The 17,946-nt window shown below is 37.3% G+C and overlaps 1 protein-coding gene across 1 annotated transcript in view; it reads left to right on the top strand.

Annotated features, from left to right (window-relative positions):
• The window catches only part of SENP7 (SUMO specific peptidase 7), a 42,276-nt gene that overhangs the window by 11,254 nt on the left and 13,076 nt on the right, over positions 1–17,946 (top strand). The window contains exons 5-13 of the mRNA XM_054400690.1: positions 3,156–3,353; positions 4,884–5,078; positions 9,075–9,187; positions 9,938–10,107; positions 11,732–12,092; positions 12,617–12,774; positions 13,759–13,905; positions 16,331–16,364; positions 17,101–17,274. Of these exons, the coding sequence (XP_054256665.1) occupies positions 3,156–3,353; positions 4,884–5,078; positions 9,075–9,187; positions 9,938–10,107; positions 11,732–12,092; positions 12,617–12,774; positions 13,759–13,905; positions 16,331–16,364; positions 17,101–17,274 (1,550 nt within the window). The remainder of the gene's footprint in view (positions 1–3,155; positions 3,354–4,883; positions 5,079–9,074; positions 9,188–9,937; positions 10,108–11,731; positions 12,093–12,616; positions 12,775–13,758; positions 13,906–16,330; positions 16,365–17,100; positions 17,275–17,946) is intronic.

Below are 17,946 nucleotides of genomic sequence, written 5' to 3' on the forward strand. Positions count from 1 at the left end.
ATAGTTCTTTGGCAACCGGACCTCTAAAGTAGTTTATCTTCCTTATCTTTAAGGAAGAAATTAAAGTACAAGAGAAAATACCTAGTTACATAAAATTAATTTGCATTGTTTACTTGATAACTCTTAACTTGAAATTGCCTACAACTCCTTTAGTGTTGTAAATCTTCTCAACAGTCTAATAGGGTCTTGTGTAGCTGGATTTTGAGTTTTTACTAGGTTTCTTAAATGTGTGTATATATATATATATATATAAACATTTATATATATATAATATATTCTTTATTTCCTTAGATATTGCTTATATATTCCTTATGTTTAATATACCTTATAGTTGGACAAATACCAGATGATAAGTCTGATTGCTGTAAGCTCTTTTGATCTATTCAGGTGTGGTTAATGTATCAACTTTGGACAAGCCCAGAAAAAAAGCTAAAATATCTGACTCAGTGGGAACTTGCCTAGAGAATAAGTCTCTTGGTTTTTTTTGCAGGCTTTACATATGTTCACTAGGCTACTACATTTGAGCTCCACCATCCAAGGCGTTAGTATTACTAAGCTGTTCCTCACATGTATTTGCTTTCTAAGCTTTTCAGTAGTTAAAGCATATCTTTAAATCAAACTTCGCCTTCTGGATCCTTGGAGTGTAGAACTAACCTTTTTAGGTCTACAGTATTTGAGGCACATGTTCAGATTCTGCAATAATTTCTGAAAAACAGGAAGTTACTTTGTACTGGTAGTCATAGAGTATATCCAAGTCTAGGTAAAAGATTGAATGTAGGTTTGCATTTTCTTGACTCTGCCTAAGACATTCTGTAGCAATTCTGTGGTTTATTTAGGACAGTTTTCTAATAGCACTGTCTATAATGACATATGTACATGTAACCTCTCATTGCCTTCAGAGATTTGGTGTCCATTCAGAAACCCTGGGTTGTTTTTCCATCAACTACATAGGACCATTCCATTGCATTAACACTTTCCTCTTTGTCCATATTCTTGGCATCAGAGTGCCTTCATTTACTAGTGTGTTGATGGGGTTGGTTGGTTGTTTTTAATCCCTCAGCATTTTTTTTTAACTTTTTTTTTTTTTTTATTGAGACAAAGCTTTAGCTCTGCACCACTTAGCTTTTCTTTGGGAAACCAGAGTGGAGCAAACTACCTTCAATTGAGCTTAAGTTACCCAAATTTGAGTGGTTAACCATTTAGTTTTATTGTTCATTGGCTAGGTAGTGCTTTCTAAGGTGTGCTCTGTGCAGGACAATTCATTGGAGTGCAAGAAGGAAATACTTTTTGTACCATTAATTAATAAAATAAGTATTTTTGATTGCCTCTTTTATAAAACACAAATGGAGATTTTTGTATAATGTGCATAATATTAGTTACATCTATAAAAAATTATAAACATGTTCAGAATATGCTCGAAACACTATTACTGATAATGGTGCATGATCGAAAAAGAAAAGTGGGAAAGAAATGCATAGCAGTGCTTCAAGAAAAAAGCAGTTGATTGCATACACATCATGGCATTCAGTGAGGCAGAGATCTCAGAAGATTGACCAGCTTTCATAGCTTATATGCAGGTTCCCCAAGCTGTGCACAGAACCATTACTGTCTTTTCAAGATCAATGAGGGGCCATGAATCTTGTTAACACAGTAAGCAGGGAAGAGAATTTTCAACATGTGACAATGTGAAAAAGCCAAATACAAGGACTGTGTGAAACATCATTACCAAATTCAACATATTTCTTTACCATGGCAGTTCCAGATGTTTGGGATTTTTTTTTGTTCCACCATATCTGTTTTTCAGCAGTTTTCACACAGTACCTATGGTTGTTTGCCACTAGGTGTCATGTAGCCACGCTGTTGAGCTGAATGTAGTATGTCAGTGGGAAAACTACAATTTCTTAAAGTTTTGAACAGTTGTCAACTCACTGAGAAATAGCAACCATTTGCTTAAGAAATGGCACTGTAGCATACATGTTACAGCTATGCAACTAGTAAAATATTTTCTGTTGCTATAAAGAAGGATCCTTGCTCTATTATGTGAACAATTTAGCTTGTTGTGCAAGACATGCAATAGAAAAAGCAATTCTTGTCTCTAACCTTCCGACAGCCAGCAAATGAGCCTGAACTTCAAATATCTTTTTAGGACCAGCACTGGGAAAACAAGATTAATTCTCATCTGTTTGAAAATAAAGTAAATCTTGACAAATCATCTGTAATCCATAGTGCTTATCACCTTACAAGGAGACTGTCAAAAACACTGGCTATGCTGCAGAATTGATTCTCTGTGAAAACTTCAGTACCAATCTAGCAGAATCAGAAAATTGTAGATACTTGTTTAAAGAAACTCAGTTTTTACCAACTGTGTAGTTCATAACTGCTTGTCATTCTTCAGTGAAATTGAACAGAAATCAGTTGGAGCTTGAAGGCTGAGAGATTGTACTTGCTTCTTGATTTTATTTTATTTTTTTCCAACAAAATCATAATCTAATTTGTGATATGGGAGTCAATGCTTCCAAAATAAGATGCCGTAATATGAGTGCTTGTTTTCATATTATAGATTCATGGAATGATTTATCTTGGAAGGGACTTTGAAGGTTATCTAGTTCTAACCCCCCCTGCCATGGGCAGGGACACCCTCAACTAGACCAGGTTGCTTAAGGCGTCTTCCATCCTAGGCATGAACACTCCCAGGAAGGGGGCATTGGAAACTTCCCTGGGCAATATATTTCTGTGTCTCACCATCCTCACTGTAAAGACTTTCTTCCTAATATCTAGTCTAATATCCTGCATATACTCAAGTGTACACTTCCAGAATAATTTGTAAGGAAGTGACACAATTTCCGACGTTTCCCAATAAAAAATGCACCAAAATTTCCATGCTTCTGCAGTGAAAGTCTCTGTCTTCAGAATCACATGTGAATGTGTTAGTCATTGATTACAGAAAAATAAACTTTGGAAGGCTCTCTTCATGAAGAGATATGTTTGTGATTCTTTTTCTCCAAAGAGAAAGCTTTGTAAACTGTCAGGAAATGAGCTTAATTCTACTGAAGATAAATGGCATGATGCAGAGACAAGAAACTTGTAGAGAAGCTTTGTTGAATTCATGTGTCATAAGAAATTCTCAGTACCCTCTTACTGTTCACTTATGGCAGGCAACCCAAAGTTATCTTGACGAATATCCTGATGACGAAAATAGGAAGAAAATACACACAGGTGCAACCTAAAACTGGTGCTAATTTTTCTGATGCTGGCAAGCTGCAGTCAGATCAACCACCCTCATCATCTGTTGCTAGCCTAAAGATATGGCAAATTTTAAACCCTACTCTCCAAAACCTTTTTCTCTCTAAAAGGTATGTTATCTTGTGTCACTAAGCAAAATAATTTTCCTTGCAGTTGTTTCCTCATGAATATTCTTTGTTGTACCACAACTGTCTTGTTCATGAACTGTATTCTCATCCTCATGTTTTGTGACTGAATTTCTTTGTACCTGGTTCCTTTTGATAATCATAGAGAGAGATGGTGCCAGGCATGTTGTAGTGATTGATCAGATGGCTTCTAGATTGTCCTGTGCTGCAAGACCCAATTCATTCTGATTCAGCCGCTGGACTTTCAAAATATTTGTGGCTTTTTTATTCTTGTGAAAAGAATACACTTGCATTTAACTGCCCTCTTTCCCCAGAGAAGGTATCAAGGCATATTTTAACTGTTACTGCTTCAGACTACTCATGAAAATAGGAGAACTGGTATAAAAAGTCTGAGGAAAAGCATAAAAAGCCCAGTATTTTTCTCCGCCTATCAGTGGTCAGATACCCAGGGAGAAGTAGGGCTAGAGCGAATACTTTTAAAATTGAGTTTTTGCTCCTGAGTTTCTGATGGCAAAACAGAGTAGACATTTCCTCTATTGGAGTCTACATCCAGACTAGAGTGTTCTTCTGTATTAGAGTTTTCTTCTCAGTCATATCCTCATTGTATGCCTCTGCAACATCTTGTCTGTAAGGTAGTCTCCTGATTAAAAGCAAGTTTATGTTTTGGTGCAAGAGGAGATCTCAGTACTCTGCAGACATCACGCATATGTGCTGGAGTATGCTTTGTGGATGACTGTAGCCAACAGCAGAATTAAGCAACCAATACCCAAAAGAGAATGTTGTTCATAACATTCAAAAAAAGCCCATAACATTACATCCTAATCCAAACTTAAGTGGGTAAATCAAGGGCTACATGACAAGCTGACTGCAGTGGCATTGCATGGAGTAAGTTGGGCTGCTGTTAATATTTGTGCTCAAGTGGGCAGTTGCATTTTCATATTTCTGATTAGCTTGTTTTTGATGCTTGTAACACTTGCAGGTGTTTTTCTGAGCCTTGCTATTGGTGTTCTGGAAAATGCCATCTGAAAGTTGAGGAGGGAAGCAAAATCTAATGCTGCCTTTTTGTGTGTGTGCTTGCTACTTTTCTGCCTGTTGACCAAGTGCTTGAGAAAATGCACTCTTTTACTGGAGGCTTCTTGTTGACAGGGAAATCAAATTGTTTGTTTCATAGTTCTGAGAAATATGTACAGATGTTTCACAAAAGCTCTCTTAAGAGAGAAACATTTACCAGTTTTTAAATGATGCTTGGATAGTAGGTTACAGGCAATACATTGTGTATTGTATAAGGTGAAATTACATGGCTAGGATTTTTTACCCTGGTCTCTTGTTGCTTTCTTGCATTTATCTGCTTACCTTGGATTTTAAATTCTGTGTCACTTCCTGTTTCATCTCTAAGGGACTGAAAGCAATGATGTTTGATGATTATCAAGCCTTTAAGATACAGGGATTTAACAAGAAGTTTATTTCTCTAGATTTCAGTGCAGTATTTATGATTTACTGTTATATATATGACAGGCAACCTCAAGTTATCTTGACGAACGTCCTGAGGACGAAAATTGGAAGAAAATACATGGACAGCCATGTAATAATTGCTACAAATTTATCTGATGATGACAAATTACAATCAGGTCAACTACCCTCAACTGTTGCCAGCCTACAGACATGTGAAATATTAAGCTCTCCTCATGAAAGTTCTTTTCTGTCTGAAAGGTATGTTACTCACTGCTGATTTTGCCAGTCTTCCTGAAATGACATAAATTTCACAATGGAAAAGAATTTCCTCCAAACATTTTTGTTTTACTCCTGTGTTGAAGCAAGAGATGACTTTTCTGAGTGCAAGCTAACGTGCTGCTCCAGTGGGTCATTCTAATATTGCATGTGTTCTGATTTGCTATGCTTGATGTTAATAGGCTACTTTTCTTTAATAGAAGGAATTTCCATTTGTGATAGATCAGTGTTTTCATTTGTAACTGAAAAACATTTAAATTGATTTTATGTCCAGAATAATAATCTTGCTTTCTTGTTAATGTGCTCTAGCATGATTTGAAGTAATATCTTTTGCAAAATTTCTTGAAATTTCTCTCTGTTCATTTCTATAAACATGGATCCACCAGTGGTCTCAATCCCAGCAGAGTGCGATTGTCTAAGGGCTCTGTGTGCCCTCGTGTTGATTAACATCTACTTTTCCTCTTTTCTTTGTATGTTTAGATTGAGAATCACAATAACTCTTGACATATTAGATTAGCAGAAGTCGGATATTAGAATTCTATTAGGTTTATTTTGGTCTAAGATGGTAGTTGAATTCAAAGTAAGCTGTTTCCTCTTGCCTTTTATCGCCACCTCTGCTCAACAATCAAAGTATTCACAGGAATGAATAGCAATAAGTTTTGGAGGACAAAAATAGAAGAAAGGAAAGAAGAGTGGTTTGTGAAGGCAGGAATAATCAACAGTTCCCAGGATAAAGAAATCTTAAAATTTCTTGAGAGAAGTAACTCATATTCCTTATTGTGATACATGAGCATCTTCAGGAACGTAAATTAGTAAGAATTCCTTTATCTTTTGCTGTTGGGATTCCTATTGCTGATTAATCTGACAACGCTGCAATTTAAATAAGGAATCTAGGCTGTAGACTGACTCATTTCAGAAGCATTACATTTATTGCTAGTAAGTAGCTTTCCATAACCACAGGCTGACTACAGTGTGGGGAGTTTGTGTGGATTGCTGGGGGGGGATTTACCCACAAAATCTTTCAGATCTAGAATTTTTGGTATCTGATTTTGCCATTTGGTATTGTTTTGGATGATGGGAGGTAGTAAGTTCATAGAAAGGAAAAGTATAAACTCCTGTATAAAATTCTGTATAAAAGTCTGAGGAAATATCTTGTATATTTTTTCAAGCTCATATCTGGAGCATGACCATTGAGTTTTATATTAAGCCTAAGAATGGTTTGAACTAATCACGTTGTTTTAGTAGTTAGTGTACTCAGCTTGCTTTAGATTGGGGTGGTTCGTTGTTTGAAGGACTTGTATTCCATCCTTGTGATATTTTTTTCTAATGTGTTCAGTAAAAAGGCTTGTTATTAGCAGAAAGCTACATTAGGAAGATTTTCTGCTCCTCGGCGAGTGGCACATTAGTGCGAGATGTAATAGATATCAGATGGGAAATGGAGAGTTTAGGAATTATTTCAACAAGGAGATGGTTTGATCATGGTCACTTCTCTGTAAGTAAGGTCTGTGCATGAGAGAGACTTGCCATTGATTCTTTCAGACTCTCTTCTTCCAGAGGAGATTGAAAGGTCCCCTCTTATAGTGGTTCTGCATATATATTCACACAGCCATACAGAGATACTTCTGTGTCATCAGAGTAGCTAGAATGCACACTATGTTTTGCTGCAAATTGTGCCAGTTTGGTACAATGGAAATTTTGGATTAAATCGAAGAATTTTGAGTGATCTGAACAGGGTGGTAATGTTAGCCTCTATCAACTAGGACTTGCTACGAGTTCCCCATTTCCTTTCTTTTGTTATTACAGAATTGGTGATTTTTTTGTGTGTTGCCTTTTCAACACAAGCCAGCGTGAAAGGCTTTTAAGTCACTGTTGGTCTATCAGTATAACTAAAAAATTTGTGGTAGGTTTTAAATGTAAAGAAACGTAGGGGTTTAAAGTGTTTCCTGCTTGTTTCTTATGGCTGTTGAGAACATTTTAGTATATAAACTGTCATTGCTTCTTAGGTTATATATATATCATAGATTCAGAAAGTAGATATCCCTTTCTGCCTGGTTCCAACCCATAGGTTGGAAGTGACCTTAAAGATCATCAGATTTTAACCCCCCTTACCAGGGGCAGGGGCACCTATTCTGTTAAGATATTTTAAACTGAATTATCAGTGAAGATTAGAAGTGAAAACAAAATGTGCAGAATTTGTGTATAGATTAAACAATATAGGGAAGTCTTGCAGCTGAAGCATGCCCACTGAAATGTTTCCTGGTTTTGAAATTGAATTGGGACATGGATATAAAACAAATGCTAAAAACCACTTAATGATTTTGTATGGTCTTTTAAGTCAGTCACATCTATATAACTGTTATGCATGCAAATATGTAGGTTGAGAGAAAGATATGGGTTCCAAAATCAAGTTTTCTGTAGTGAGATTGTTTCAGAATTCCTGATATGTAGAAGATTTTTTGTCTTGTATCAATATATAGAGTGAAGAATAGTGCTTACCAAACACACATTCCGTCTCTGGCCCAATTCATGGTTCTCTGTGAATGGAAAGAGAATCAGTAATTACCTCACAGAGCTTTTACACTGTTCATCACTGTAATATCAGAGCACACTGGAAATCTTTGTCTTTACAGTATTCCCAAACAACAACAATAATCTACAGACACAGCACTGAAGAATAGGCATCTGTTCAGATAGTGTCCAAGCTAGAGATGGCAATAATGTTCTTTCCCATATTTGGTGATGTTCTTTACAAGCCCATACTCAACTGTCAGTGATTTCAGTCATTGTGGTGATCACTTAGCCCTTTGCAAGTTTGAAACTGTGACATTCTGAGTTAGGCACATTACGAAAGAATGAACACAAAATCCCTTTGAATTATGTGCGGAGAAAAAGTAGGAATGGATCAAATTTTCCAGAGCAGCATTCAATTGCTTTATCTGTGAAAACCTGGGTATTTTTTTATATTGTTCTTGTGGGGTTTTGTTTGTTTGTTTTTGTTTTTTTTTTTGTTGCTGTTGATGGGGTGGGGTTTTTTGTTGTTTTTTTTAAATAATTTTGCAACTCTCACATAAAATGCGGCAGACATCATGAAGGTAAATTTCTTTTGTCCTGTAACCCTGATAAATTTTCAGAGGATAAGTCCTGTGTAATAAATGTAATTAAGTTAATGTAAGGAAACATTGCAGGAACATAAACTGTATGTTATCCTAATGCACACACTAGAAACCACAATACAGTTACATAGACTGTTGTCAGCTGTAACTAGCCTCCAGAGAAACTGGGAGTAGGTTTAAAAGATCAAATCTCAAATGTGAGGATGTCATACTGTTGAGTCTGTCAGTACTTTCTGAATGCATTCCCTTAGTTTTTGAAAAAAGCAAATAAAATTTTAACCCCCAAATGATTACTTTATTGCATGTCCTTGTTTTTAGAATAAAACTACAAACTCAACTGGATACCTATAGGTTGCCTAGTTTCTTGTACTGTGTAATCTTTTCTGTTTTTAACTCATTCATGTCCTGACTCCTTCACCTCTTTCAAAGATACCTTTTCATGCCCTTTTGGGCAGGAATTTCTATTTCAGATCTTTTCTTCTTGAAGCAACTTACTCAGTGGATTTTACTAGCAGTTTTAAATCTGAAATAAAAATACACGATATTGCCTCATTCCCACTGTACTCATAGCAAAGGCAAGGATACGCTCAAATGACTGCCCTCCTTGTTTTTTTACTTCTCTCCCTCTCCCCTCTCCCCTTTTTTTTCCCCTAGTTGTGTGTTCTTGCTGCAGTCCTTCTTTATAAGATAATATTTCAGTGTCTGATGTGAAGCATGCCAGATTTTTTTGTACATTGAGTTTTTTAGAAGCATCCAAACTGAATTAAATTTGAGTTTGTAGTCTAACCAACTTCTGTTCCTGTTGGGGTTTTTATTCAATATTCTTTAAAAATTTAAAATAAGTTACAGTTATTATTTGTTACAGGTCTGAGCAATACCTGAGAAAGACAGATGATGATCTGTGTAAATTGACTAAGGCTTCTAAGGAACCAGAAAACAATGTTGTCACTTCTAGAAGACGGGAGCTCCAGAAGAAAGGTTTGTAGTGAGCAATAGTCTGATAGTTAAATATGAATTTTGGAGAGCGTTGGGAAATTTTCTTTTTTAGTCTAGTATTATGAGGAGAAGACAGAAATAAAATAGGTGTTGCACACAGTGTATGTGTTTCCTCAAAATGCAAGGTTTTACAGATACGGTAAAACAGCCATTTAAAAATAAGAATAAAGCCCTGGTGAATCAGATCTGTTGAAGAAAAAAAACTGAGGGAAACCTCACTGCACCATTATAAAGTTGATTTGATAAAAAGTCTTATTCTCAGGAATGTAATACATGAAGAATGCTCAAATATTTTGCAACCCTGAGAAAATTTTCATGCTATAATGACAATATTTTAATTCACTGCTGGAAATGGTGAGAGCTCTGCTGAGTCTCCAGGGAGAAGGTACTCTCTTTTTAACACTAATTAGTAATATTTGCATATGGAAATGGTGACCATTGCCTCTAAAAGAAGATAAAGGAAAGATTGTTGAGTATGCGTTCCTAATTCTTACTTGTAAAGGAGCTATGAATTTGATTATACCCTTATCTTAACTAATTGTACAAGAATAATCTTTAATTATTTTAGGGAATATATTTTGGCAGCCACAAACAATTGAAAAAGGGAAGAACTATTGTGGAAGGTATCTGCTTCCATACATTTTATTTAAGACATAACTAATATGAAGAAATATATTTTTTTTTTTTTAAGGATAACCCATTATATTACTTCTTTTTTTTTTCCTGACACAGAAAATAAGACCTGTGATGAACCAGAAAAAACAAGCAGAGGCATGAACAACACCTCTCTTATACAGAAGCAGTCAAGCTCTTGTGATTCTGAGAAAAGGAAACGAAAATCTAGTGGCCATATTTCTGATGATTGTAACACACACATTCCAGAAAAATCACTTCTACCCTTTGTAAGTTGCACTTAATATTAATATGTGTTTGTGTACACACATACACACACCCTTCAGCAGCAGGAAAATCTGAAAATAAAATAATTATACTAATAAATAGGGTATCCAGGCATACTATTTTAGCTCTGGAAGACAAGTAGTTCAGTTGTGCATCAAGAGGAATGAATATATGTTCTTCTGTCCACAACATCAGAATATACTTGTAGCGGAAAAACTGAGAGGTGAATGGCAGTGTTACCTTTGGACAAGAGCATGGAGTAAAACAATTTGAGAAATAAGGCATCTAGTTACTGAAGTGAAGCTTCTTTCACAGATGTTATAGAACTAACTAGATCTTGGGGGAAAAAAATCACCCAAAACAAACACACAAAAAAACCCCAACCACAAAACAAACAGTCAAGCATAAACAAATTCCAAACAAAGAAACAAAAAGAAAAACAGAAAACCAAACAAAAAAACCCTCCAAAACACACCCAAAAAGAAAAAAAAAAAAGAACCTCCAACAACTTTCAACTCCTTCCCCCTCCCAAAAAAAAAAAAACAACAAAAAAACAACAAAGGGAATCAGCCAAGTACAAACTACGATTTATATACAAGCATTCAAATACCTTCTGATTAAACCCCCAGGGAAGTATCACAGTATCACAGTATATCAGAGGTTGGAAGGGATTATCAGGTCCAACTCCCCTGCCAGAGCAGGATCACTTAGGATAGTCCACACAGGAATGCATCCATGTGGGTTTGGGAAGTCTCCAGAGAAGGAGACTCCACAACCCCCCTGGGGAGCCTGTTCCAGTGCTCTGTCATCCTCACTGTAAAGAAGTTTCTCCTCATGTTGAGGTGAAATCTTCTATGTTGAAGTTTGAACCCATTGTTCCTTGTCTTATAACTGTGAACCACTGAAAAGAGCTTGGCCCCCTCATAGGGGGTTAGTTCATAGAATCACAGAATTGTCAGGGTTGGAAGGGACCTCAAGGATCATCTAGTTCTATCCCCCCTGCCATGGGCAGGTACACTTTCCACCAGATCAGGTTGCTCAGAGCCACATCCAGCCTCGCCTTAAAAACTTACAGGGATGGGGCTTCTACCACCTCCCTGGACAACCTGTTTCAGTGTCTCACCACCCTTATGGTGAAAAAACTTCTTCCTAATGTCTAATCTAAATCTGCCCTCTTCTAGCTTCGATCCATTCCCCCTAGTCCTATCACTACCTGACACACTAAAAAGTCCCTCACCAGCTTTCTTGTAGGCCCCCTTCAGATACTGGATAGTTGCTGAGTCCTATTCACCCAGTTGACCAAGCCACACATTTGCATAGCAATGAACATCACTAATGATTAGTCTTTCAGTGTTAGACAGAAAGCTGCTAAAAATCAGAAACAGTTGCTTGTTTAGTTTGACTGGGCTTGATAGCACACTTTTAAAAGGTTATCTCTTTCTGTAATAACATTTGGAATATGAGGAGGGAGAAGTTACCCAAACTTGAGCTCTAAATGCAGCTGCATTAAGCTATAATTATTTTTGTGTATCACAGAGCTATATCTTAGTGATCACTGATTTGAACCATCATAGAAATGTCAAGAAAAAAAAAACTTACATCCTGTCTCTGATTCCTATTTTCTAGAAGGAGCAAAGACTGAGTTCAACTCAGTCTTCTAGCTGCAGAATACCCTGTGAGGATGAACAAGGTCACAGATTTGATATAATTCTGGTACCAGATTGTATTCCACAGTCATTAGAAAGAGACCTTAAAGACACTTCCAACCACAACCGCTTAAGTCCTGCTTACAGCTGCTCAAAGGAAGCTGTTTCAGAGACTCCTCCCAGAAATTTGTCAGAGAAACAGCTTTCTGCCACCAATGAAGATGGGATTTCACCACGAGTTAGTGCCATCAGGAAATTGGAGATGGATGCGTCACAGTACCTGACCAAGCTGCGGAACAGACTCTGCAGGGGTAATCGGCAACTTGTTTCAGTTGACCCAAGTATGTATTGGATCTGTGCTGCTGACAGTTACTGTTGGTATGCTTAGGTACTGGGAGAACTCAGTGAAACACATGGGATGGAGGATTGAAGACAGAGATCATGTTGTTTGTAATGCAATGTGCAGGTTAAAGAACAGTGCCTAGTGCTGGTGTCCTCTACTGGAGTGTCTCATACTTGAGGAACAGGACAGACAGCAGGAATTTAAAGTTCCAATCCTTATTTGCTGAAAATCAAGGTTGTACTTTTAAATGATTCTTAAACTGAGAAAAAATATTCTTTGAAATTATGAAGCTATGATGTGGCCTGTTTCTTTTAATAGTCAGAAAATTTTGAGGGTCTTGGGTAAGAAGTGTTAATTAGGGTAGAAATCAGTTGTTTCACACAAACCTTGGCTGTTTTCTGCTATTTACTTTGATGCTACATACTGCAAGAGAGAGTTGTTTGTTCATCTGAAATCCACAGTGAATGAATATTCTAAAGTCTGGATGTTGTAATGTACGTGTGTTTCTTTTTTCCTCTTTAGTTGTTCTCTCCAGTGATGATGAAGATGGATCGTCTAAACCCAAACACTCAAAGCTACTGCAGGATAATATCACTGACAATAAGGAAACAGACCAGCAGCCTGAATTCTGCATCTCAGGAAAGGAATTGGAAGACGAGATGAAAACTCACACAGAGCTGGTAGTCCAGTTTTTGGCCTATGTGCTGTTATGCCAACCCTCTAATTTATTTCTCCCATGTTTGTTTTTTCTTGTGTGTTAGGACAAATGTGAAGTGCTTAGAGCAGATATGATTAGTCCCAGCAACAAGCCATAGCTGCAGTACATTATGTCACAGGTAGAAGATAGAATTCTGGACAGCCTTCAGGAGGTGTCTGGCTCTGAAGCTGCAGTGTTTTGCAATATAAAACTTATTTCCTATTTTGAAAATAAACATATGGAAATGCTTAATATTACAGAGCAAGAAGGATCAAATAGTAACCTGAACTAGAGGTGGATATTGTGAAGACATATCTCTGAAAAGGTGGTTTTCTTGCACACAATGTTTTATATTGATCATTTCAAGTCAGTAGTTTCTTGTCGTTCAGCCCTCTGTTGTAATTTGGTGCACGGAGAAGTTCAAGGATCTTTTTTGAGAGAGGGTAAAGTTCCCTTTCCTGTGTGGCCAGCAGTAGAATTTGAATCTAAAACTAGCCATGAAGGTTGTTGCTCCATTTTGGACTTGATTGCCTTTATGCTGCTTGCTTTGACCTGGGTTTTGTTTATCTCTGTCATCCTGAGACAAGTCAGAAGAGTCAATGTTGCCTTTTCTGAGAGGTGAATCATTTTGATCTTTAGTATTGAACTGGATCCTCTGATATCAAAAGAGAAGTATTTTTTTCTTGCTCTGTTGTTTGAGTTTTCACTTGGCTCTAGATTAGTAAAGAACACAGGATGTGTCTGTGCAATAGGAACTTTAGATGTCAGAGCAAGATACTGTTAAATCCTTAAGGACATTGTCAGTAATGTTTGTAATAACATTTACAGCTTTATATCATGGAATTTTTATTTGGAAGGTGGCTTTGGGAGTGAATTATTAACAACATGAAAAGAAAGCTCCTAAGCTTACGGGAGGGAAATATGCCATTTAAAGCCCTGTAGTGAATACACTTTTTTTACCCCCTAGATTTTAGCAGAATCAATTGAAGATAAATGTCATATCAGCTTACCTTCTGGAAGAACACCTAGAAAACAGATGAAGCCAGCACTGGATGTTAAATTTGATAGTTTATACATTGAAAAATTTAAATGGATATCAACAGATCCTGCTAGGGTAAGTCATTTTATTATGGTGGGATTTTGAAGTTAAATTCCAGCTAAGCAGAGTTAGTGGTACTTAATACAGAAGCACTGAATTTTCGTTATTGTTGCATGAAATTGGTTTGGCTACAAATTGGAGTATGCTGTTGGTTACTGTGGATTGCCACTAGTAGAAAAGTAACTGGACTTTTTTGTAGTACTGTCTTTCAGAAGTAAAGGTTCTGTATAAATGCTGTTCAGATATATACTATGCAATGGTCTTGCCTTTTAAACAGAACATTGCTTGTTTTGTATCTTTAAAGAGCATAAAAACAGTACTAGAAGCATTAGCACATAGTCATTATGCTACTCAGAATGCAGAAGTACATGTGACGTACTTCACATAAAGGACCAACTGTGGGACCTGCAACAGGTCTTTGACCATAGTCATTCTATGTATTGCAATGGAAAAAGAAATGTTTGAATTTGTTTATAGAATCATAGGATTATTTTGGCTGGAAGAGGCCTTTGAGATCACTAAATCTAGTAATTAACCCAGCACTGCTAGGCCACCAGTAAACCATGTCCCTCTGTACCACATCTATGTATCTTTTGAATACCTTTGGAGATGGTTCTTTGCAACCCTATGTGTGAAGAAATTTTTCTTAATATCCAACCCGAACCTCCCCTGACACAACTTGAGGCTCTTTCCTCTGTTACTTAGGAGAACAGAGTGACCACAACTCTCCAGAACTTCCTTTCAGGTAACTGAATGAGGTCTCCCTTTAGCTTCATTTTCTCTCATCTAAACAACCCTAGTTCCCTCACCCACTCTTTGTTAGACTTCTGATCTGTGCAGCAGTTCTCATGCTGTAATGAAAACCCTTCATGGAGATTTTCTAAATTAATATGCCAAAATTGTTTGAGGGGCAAGTTGAAATATGTATAGAATCAATGCATTCAGGTGGACAGGGAAAATTTTCCTGGGAAAAATACAGCTGTGTTATTTGTGCTTAGTGTGGTAACATAAAAGAAACCTCTCAATATATATGACAGCCTTTTGTTGATGTGACAAAAAAACATTCTTTATTTAGCCAAGTCTTTTTAACATAGCAGCAGTGTAAGTGCAAACTTTAAAGGCATTTAATCCAAAGGTTAACTGTTTCTGGTGTCTTTAATTCAAATAATGCTGTTGACAACCTTCATCATGGGGTGCTTAATCTCCTTTTGGCCTAAGCCTTCATCGTTTTTTTTTTTAAGAAAGCTTGTAGGCAGCACCACAACTAATTTCTCAGTGCTTAGCACCTCTGGAAATCACTATACAAACTGCAGACTGCATTGGGTTGGAAGGGACCCTCAAAGGTCATCCTGTCCAACCCCCCTGCAGTCAGCAGGAAAACCTCCAACTAGACTAGGCTGCTCAGGGCCACATCAGTTCTGATCTTGAATGCCATGAATACATATATGGGGCCACAACCACATCTCTGGGCAACCTGTTCCAGTATTTTACCACTCTCAGTGTGAAGAACTTCCTCTTAATGTCCAGCCTAAACCTAGCCTGTTCCAGTTTCAAACCATTGCCCCTCATCCTATCCTACCACAAGCCCTTCTAAACAGTCCTTCCCCAGCCTTCCCGTATGTCCCCTTTATTGAATTACAGCTATAAGGTCTCCCTGGAGCCTTCTCCAGTCTGAACAGACTCAATCCCTTCAGCCTGTCTTCATAGGAGAAGTGCTCCAACCCTCTGATCATCTTTGTGGCCCTCCTCTTGACTCACTCCAGCAGTTCCATGTCTCTCTTATGTTGAGGGCCCCATAACTGGACAAGGTGAGGTCTCATCAGAGCAGAGTGGCAGAATCATCTCTCCTGACCCAAAGGCCATGCTTCTTTTGATGCAGCCCAGGACGCGATTGGTTTTCTGGGCTGTGAGTATGCATTGTTGGCTTGTGTTTGGCTTTTTTTCCACCACTACTCCCAAGTCCTTTTCTGCAGAGCTTCTGCAAATGTCATCTTCCCCCAGCCTGCACTAATAGCAAGAATTGCCCCAGCTGAGGTGCAGGACTTTGCACTTTGCCTTATTGAGCTTCATGAGATTCTCCTCAGTCTACCTCTGCAGCCTGTCTAGGTTCCTCTAGATGGCATCCCATCCTTCAGTCTCATCAGCTGCACCACTCAGCTTGGTAGCTGACATTTAGATTCTATAGGATGTATTTAGAAGTGGTTTAAATGAAATAGGCAGTATTAGGTCTCCAACTAGACATACTTGATTTAGCAGTGGTAGGTTAATTGCTGGACTTGATGATCTCTGGGTCTTTTACAACCTAAATGATTCTATGACATTATTTTCAGTTTATTTGGCTATAAGCAAAGAAAGATGTGCAGATAAATACAAATTCTTGCTTTGTTTTCATCAACTTGTAAAAAGCGAACTAATTTACATGGTTTTAATCTTATTTCAGTTTACAGCCAAGTGGATTACAATCCCATTTCAGGGTAAGAAAATTTGTTTTCTTTAGCCTTCTCTTAAACTATCTTCAAAGTGCTGCATAAAAATAGTATATATTTGTGTTATGAATAGTTTCTAGCATACATACAATTATACAATCTTAAATTTTCCATTTTTCCATAAATAAAAGTGTGGCAAGTCTCTGTAAGCATTAATAACTTCGCAGCTCCTTACACTTTTAGGGTGAATATGTAGTTTTAATGGCCTTGCCTCCCTCATTCCTTCATGTATTAAGTGCTGAACACTTAATAAATGTGACAACACGTTTTTGAGGTGAAATATTAATCTTTTCAGATTTCAGTTTTAGAACCTGAGGTTTGATAAAGAAAAAATGTATGTTGACAAAAGCTAAGAGGAACAGAACTGTAAATTTCCATTCAGTCTGTTTCCTAAAGATGTGTTGGAGGAAAAGAGCACTTCTGAGTTGGATTGACTGAGAGTTCATGATTTGCAATATTTTTTTCAATATTTTTAGGTATTATGATTATTCTGAGCAAAGATACATTTATTTTTTTCATGAAGAATCCTGCATTTGATGTTACAATTTGGTAACTTTGTTACACATAGTAACTGATCTAAGTAGTAAATTCTCAACACATTTCTACAAGCACTATTTTAATACACTCTGATCATACTTACATCTTAGCATGTCATTGCTAGAAAATGTGTGAATTTATCCATGGCTGTGAAAGATATGCTTATTTTAAATTCTCTTTTCTACAGTGGCTCTTAATAAGAATATTAAGCTGGCAGTGGATACTCTGGATCTTAGAAGGCTTGGCTTGTGGAGAATCGATGGTGACTATTCTTCAACAATGATCATTTTCCTTTGGTTGTCTGTGGATTATGTAGAAAAGATTGAAACCCAATTAGGAAAGTCAGTTATCAGCAAGCCATGTGAGTAATTTCTTTCCTTAAATGCAATGAAAAAGTCTCATATATACATGTCAATATAGGGTTATTTTACAGTTGTGCTTCTGGAACACTGAGGAAGGTCTGATTTAAGATGAGTTGGTCACTTTTGCTGTTTTAAAATGCCTCACTATACTCATATTTGGAAGAAAAAGTCTAAAGTCATGTGAGTCAAACCCACTGCTATTTAGTAGAATCATAGAACTGAGGAAAACTGATTCCTGAGGAATCAGGAAACTGAGGAAAAGACCTCTAATATCATCATCAAGTCCAACCATCAACCTAAGACCAGTTTGACCATTGAACCATGTCCCAAAATGTGATGTCCACACATTTCTTGAACATCTCCATGGATGGTGCCTCCACTGCTTCTGTGGGCAGCCTCTTCCAATGCCTGACCACTCTTGCAGGAAAGAAATTTTTCCTGATATCTAACCTAAACCTCCCCTGGCACAATTTCAGGCCATTTCCTCTTTACCTGATACCAGGGAGAAGAGACCAATCCCCACCCCACTCCAGCTTCCTTTCAAGTGATTCTAGAGAGCACTGAGTTCTCCCCTCAGTCTTCTCTTCTTCAGACTAAGCAATTCCAGTTACTTCAGCTGCTTCTCACAAGACTTGTTCCTCAGACCCCTCACCAATTTCGTTGCCCTTCTA

Source organism: Indicator indicator, chromosome 1 (genome assembly GCF_027791375.1).
Source record: "Indicator indicator isolate 239-I01 chromosome 1, UM_Iind_1.1, whole genome shotgun sequence".
NCBI lineage: Eukaryota > Metazoa > Chordata > Aves > Piciformes > Indicatoridae > Indicator > Indicator indicator.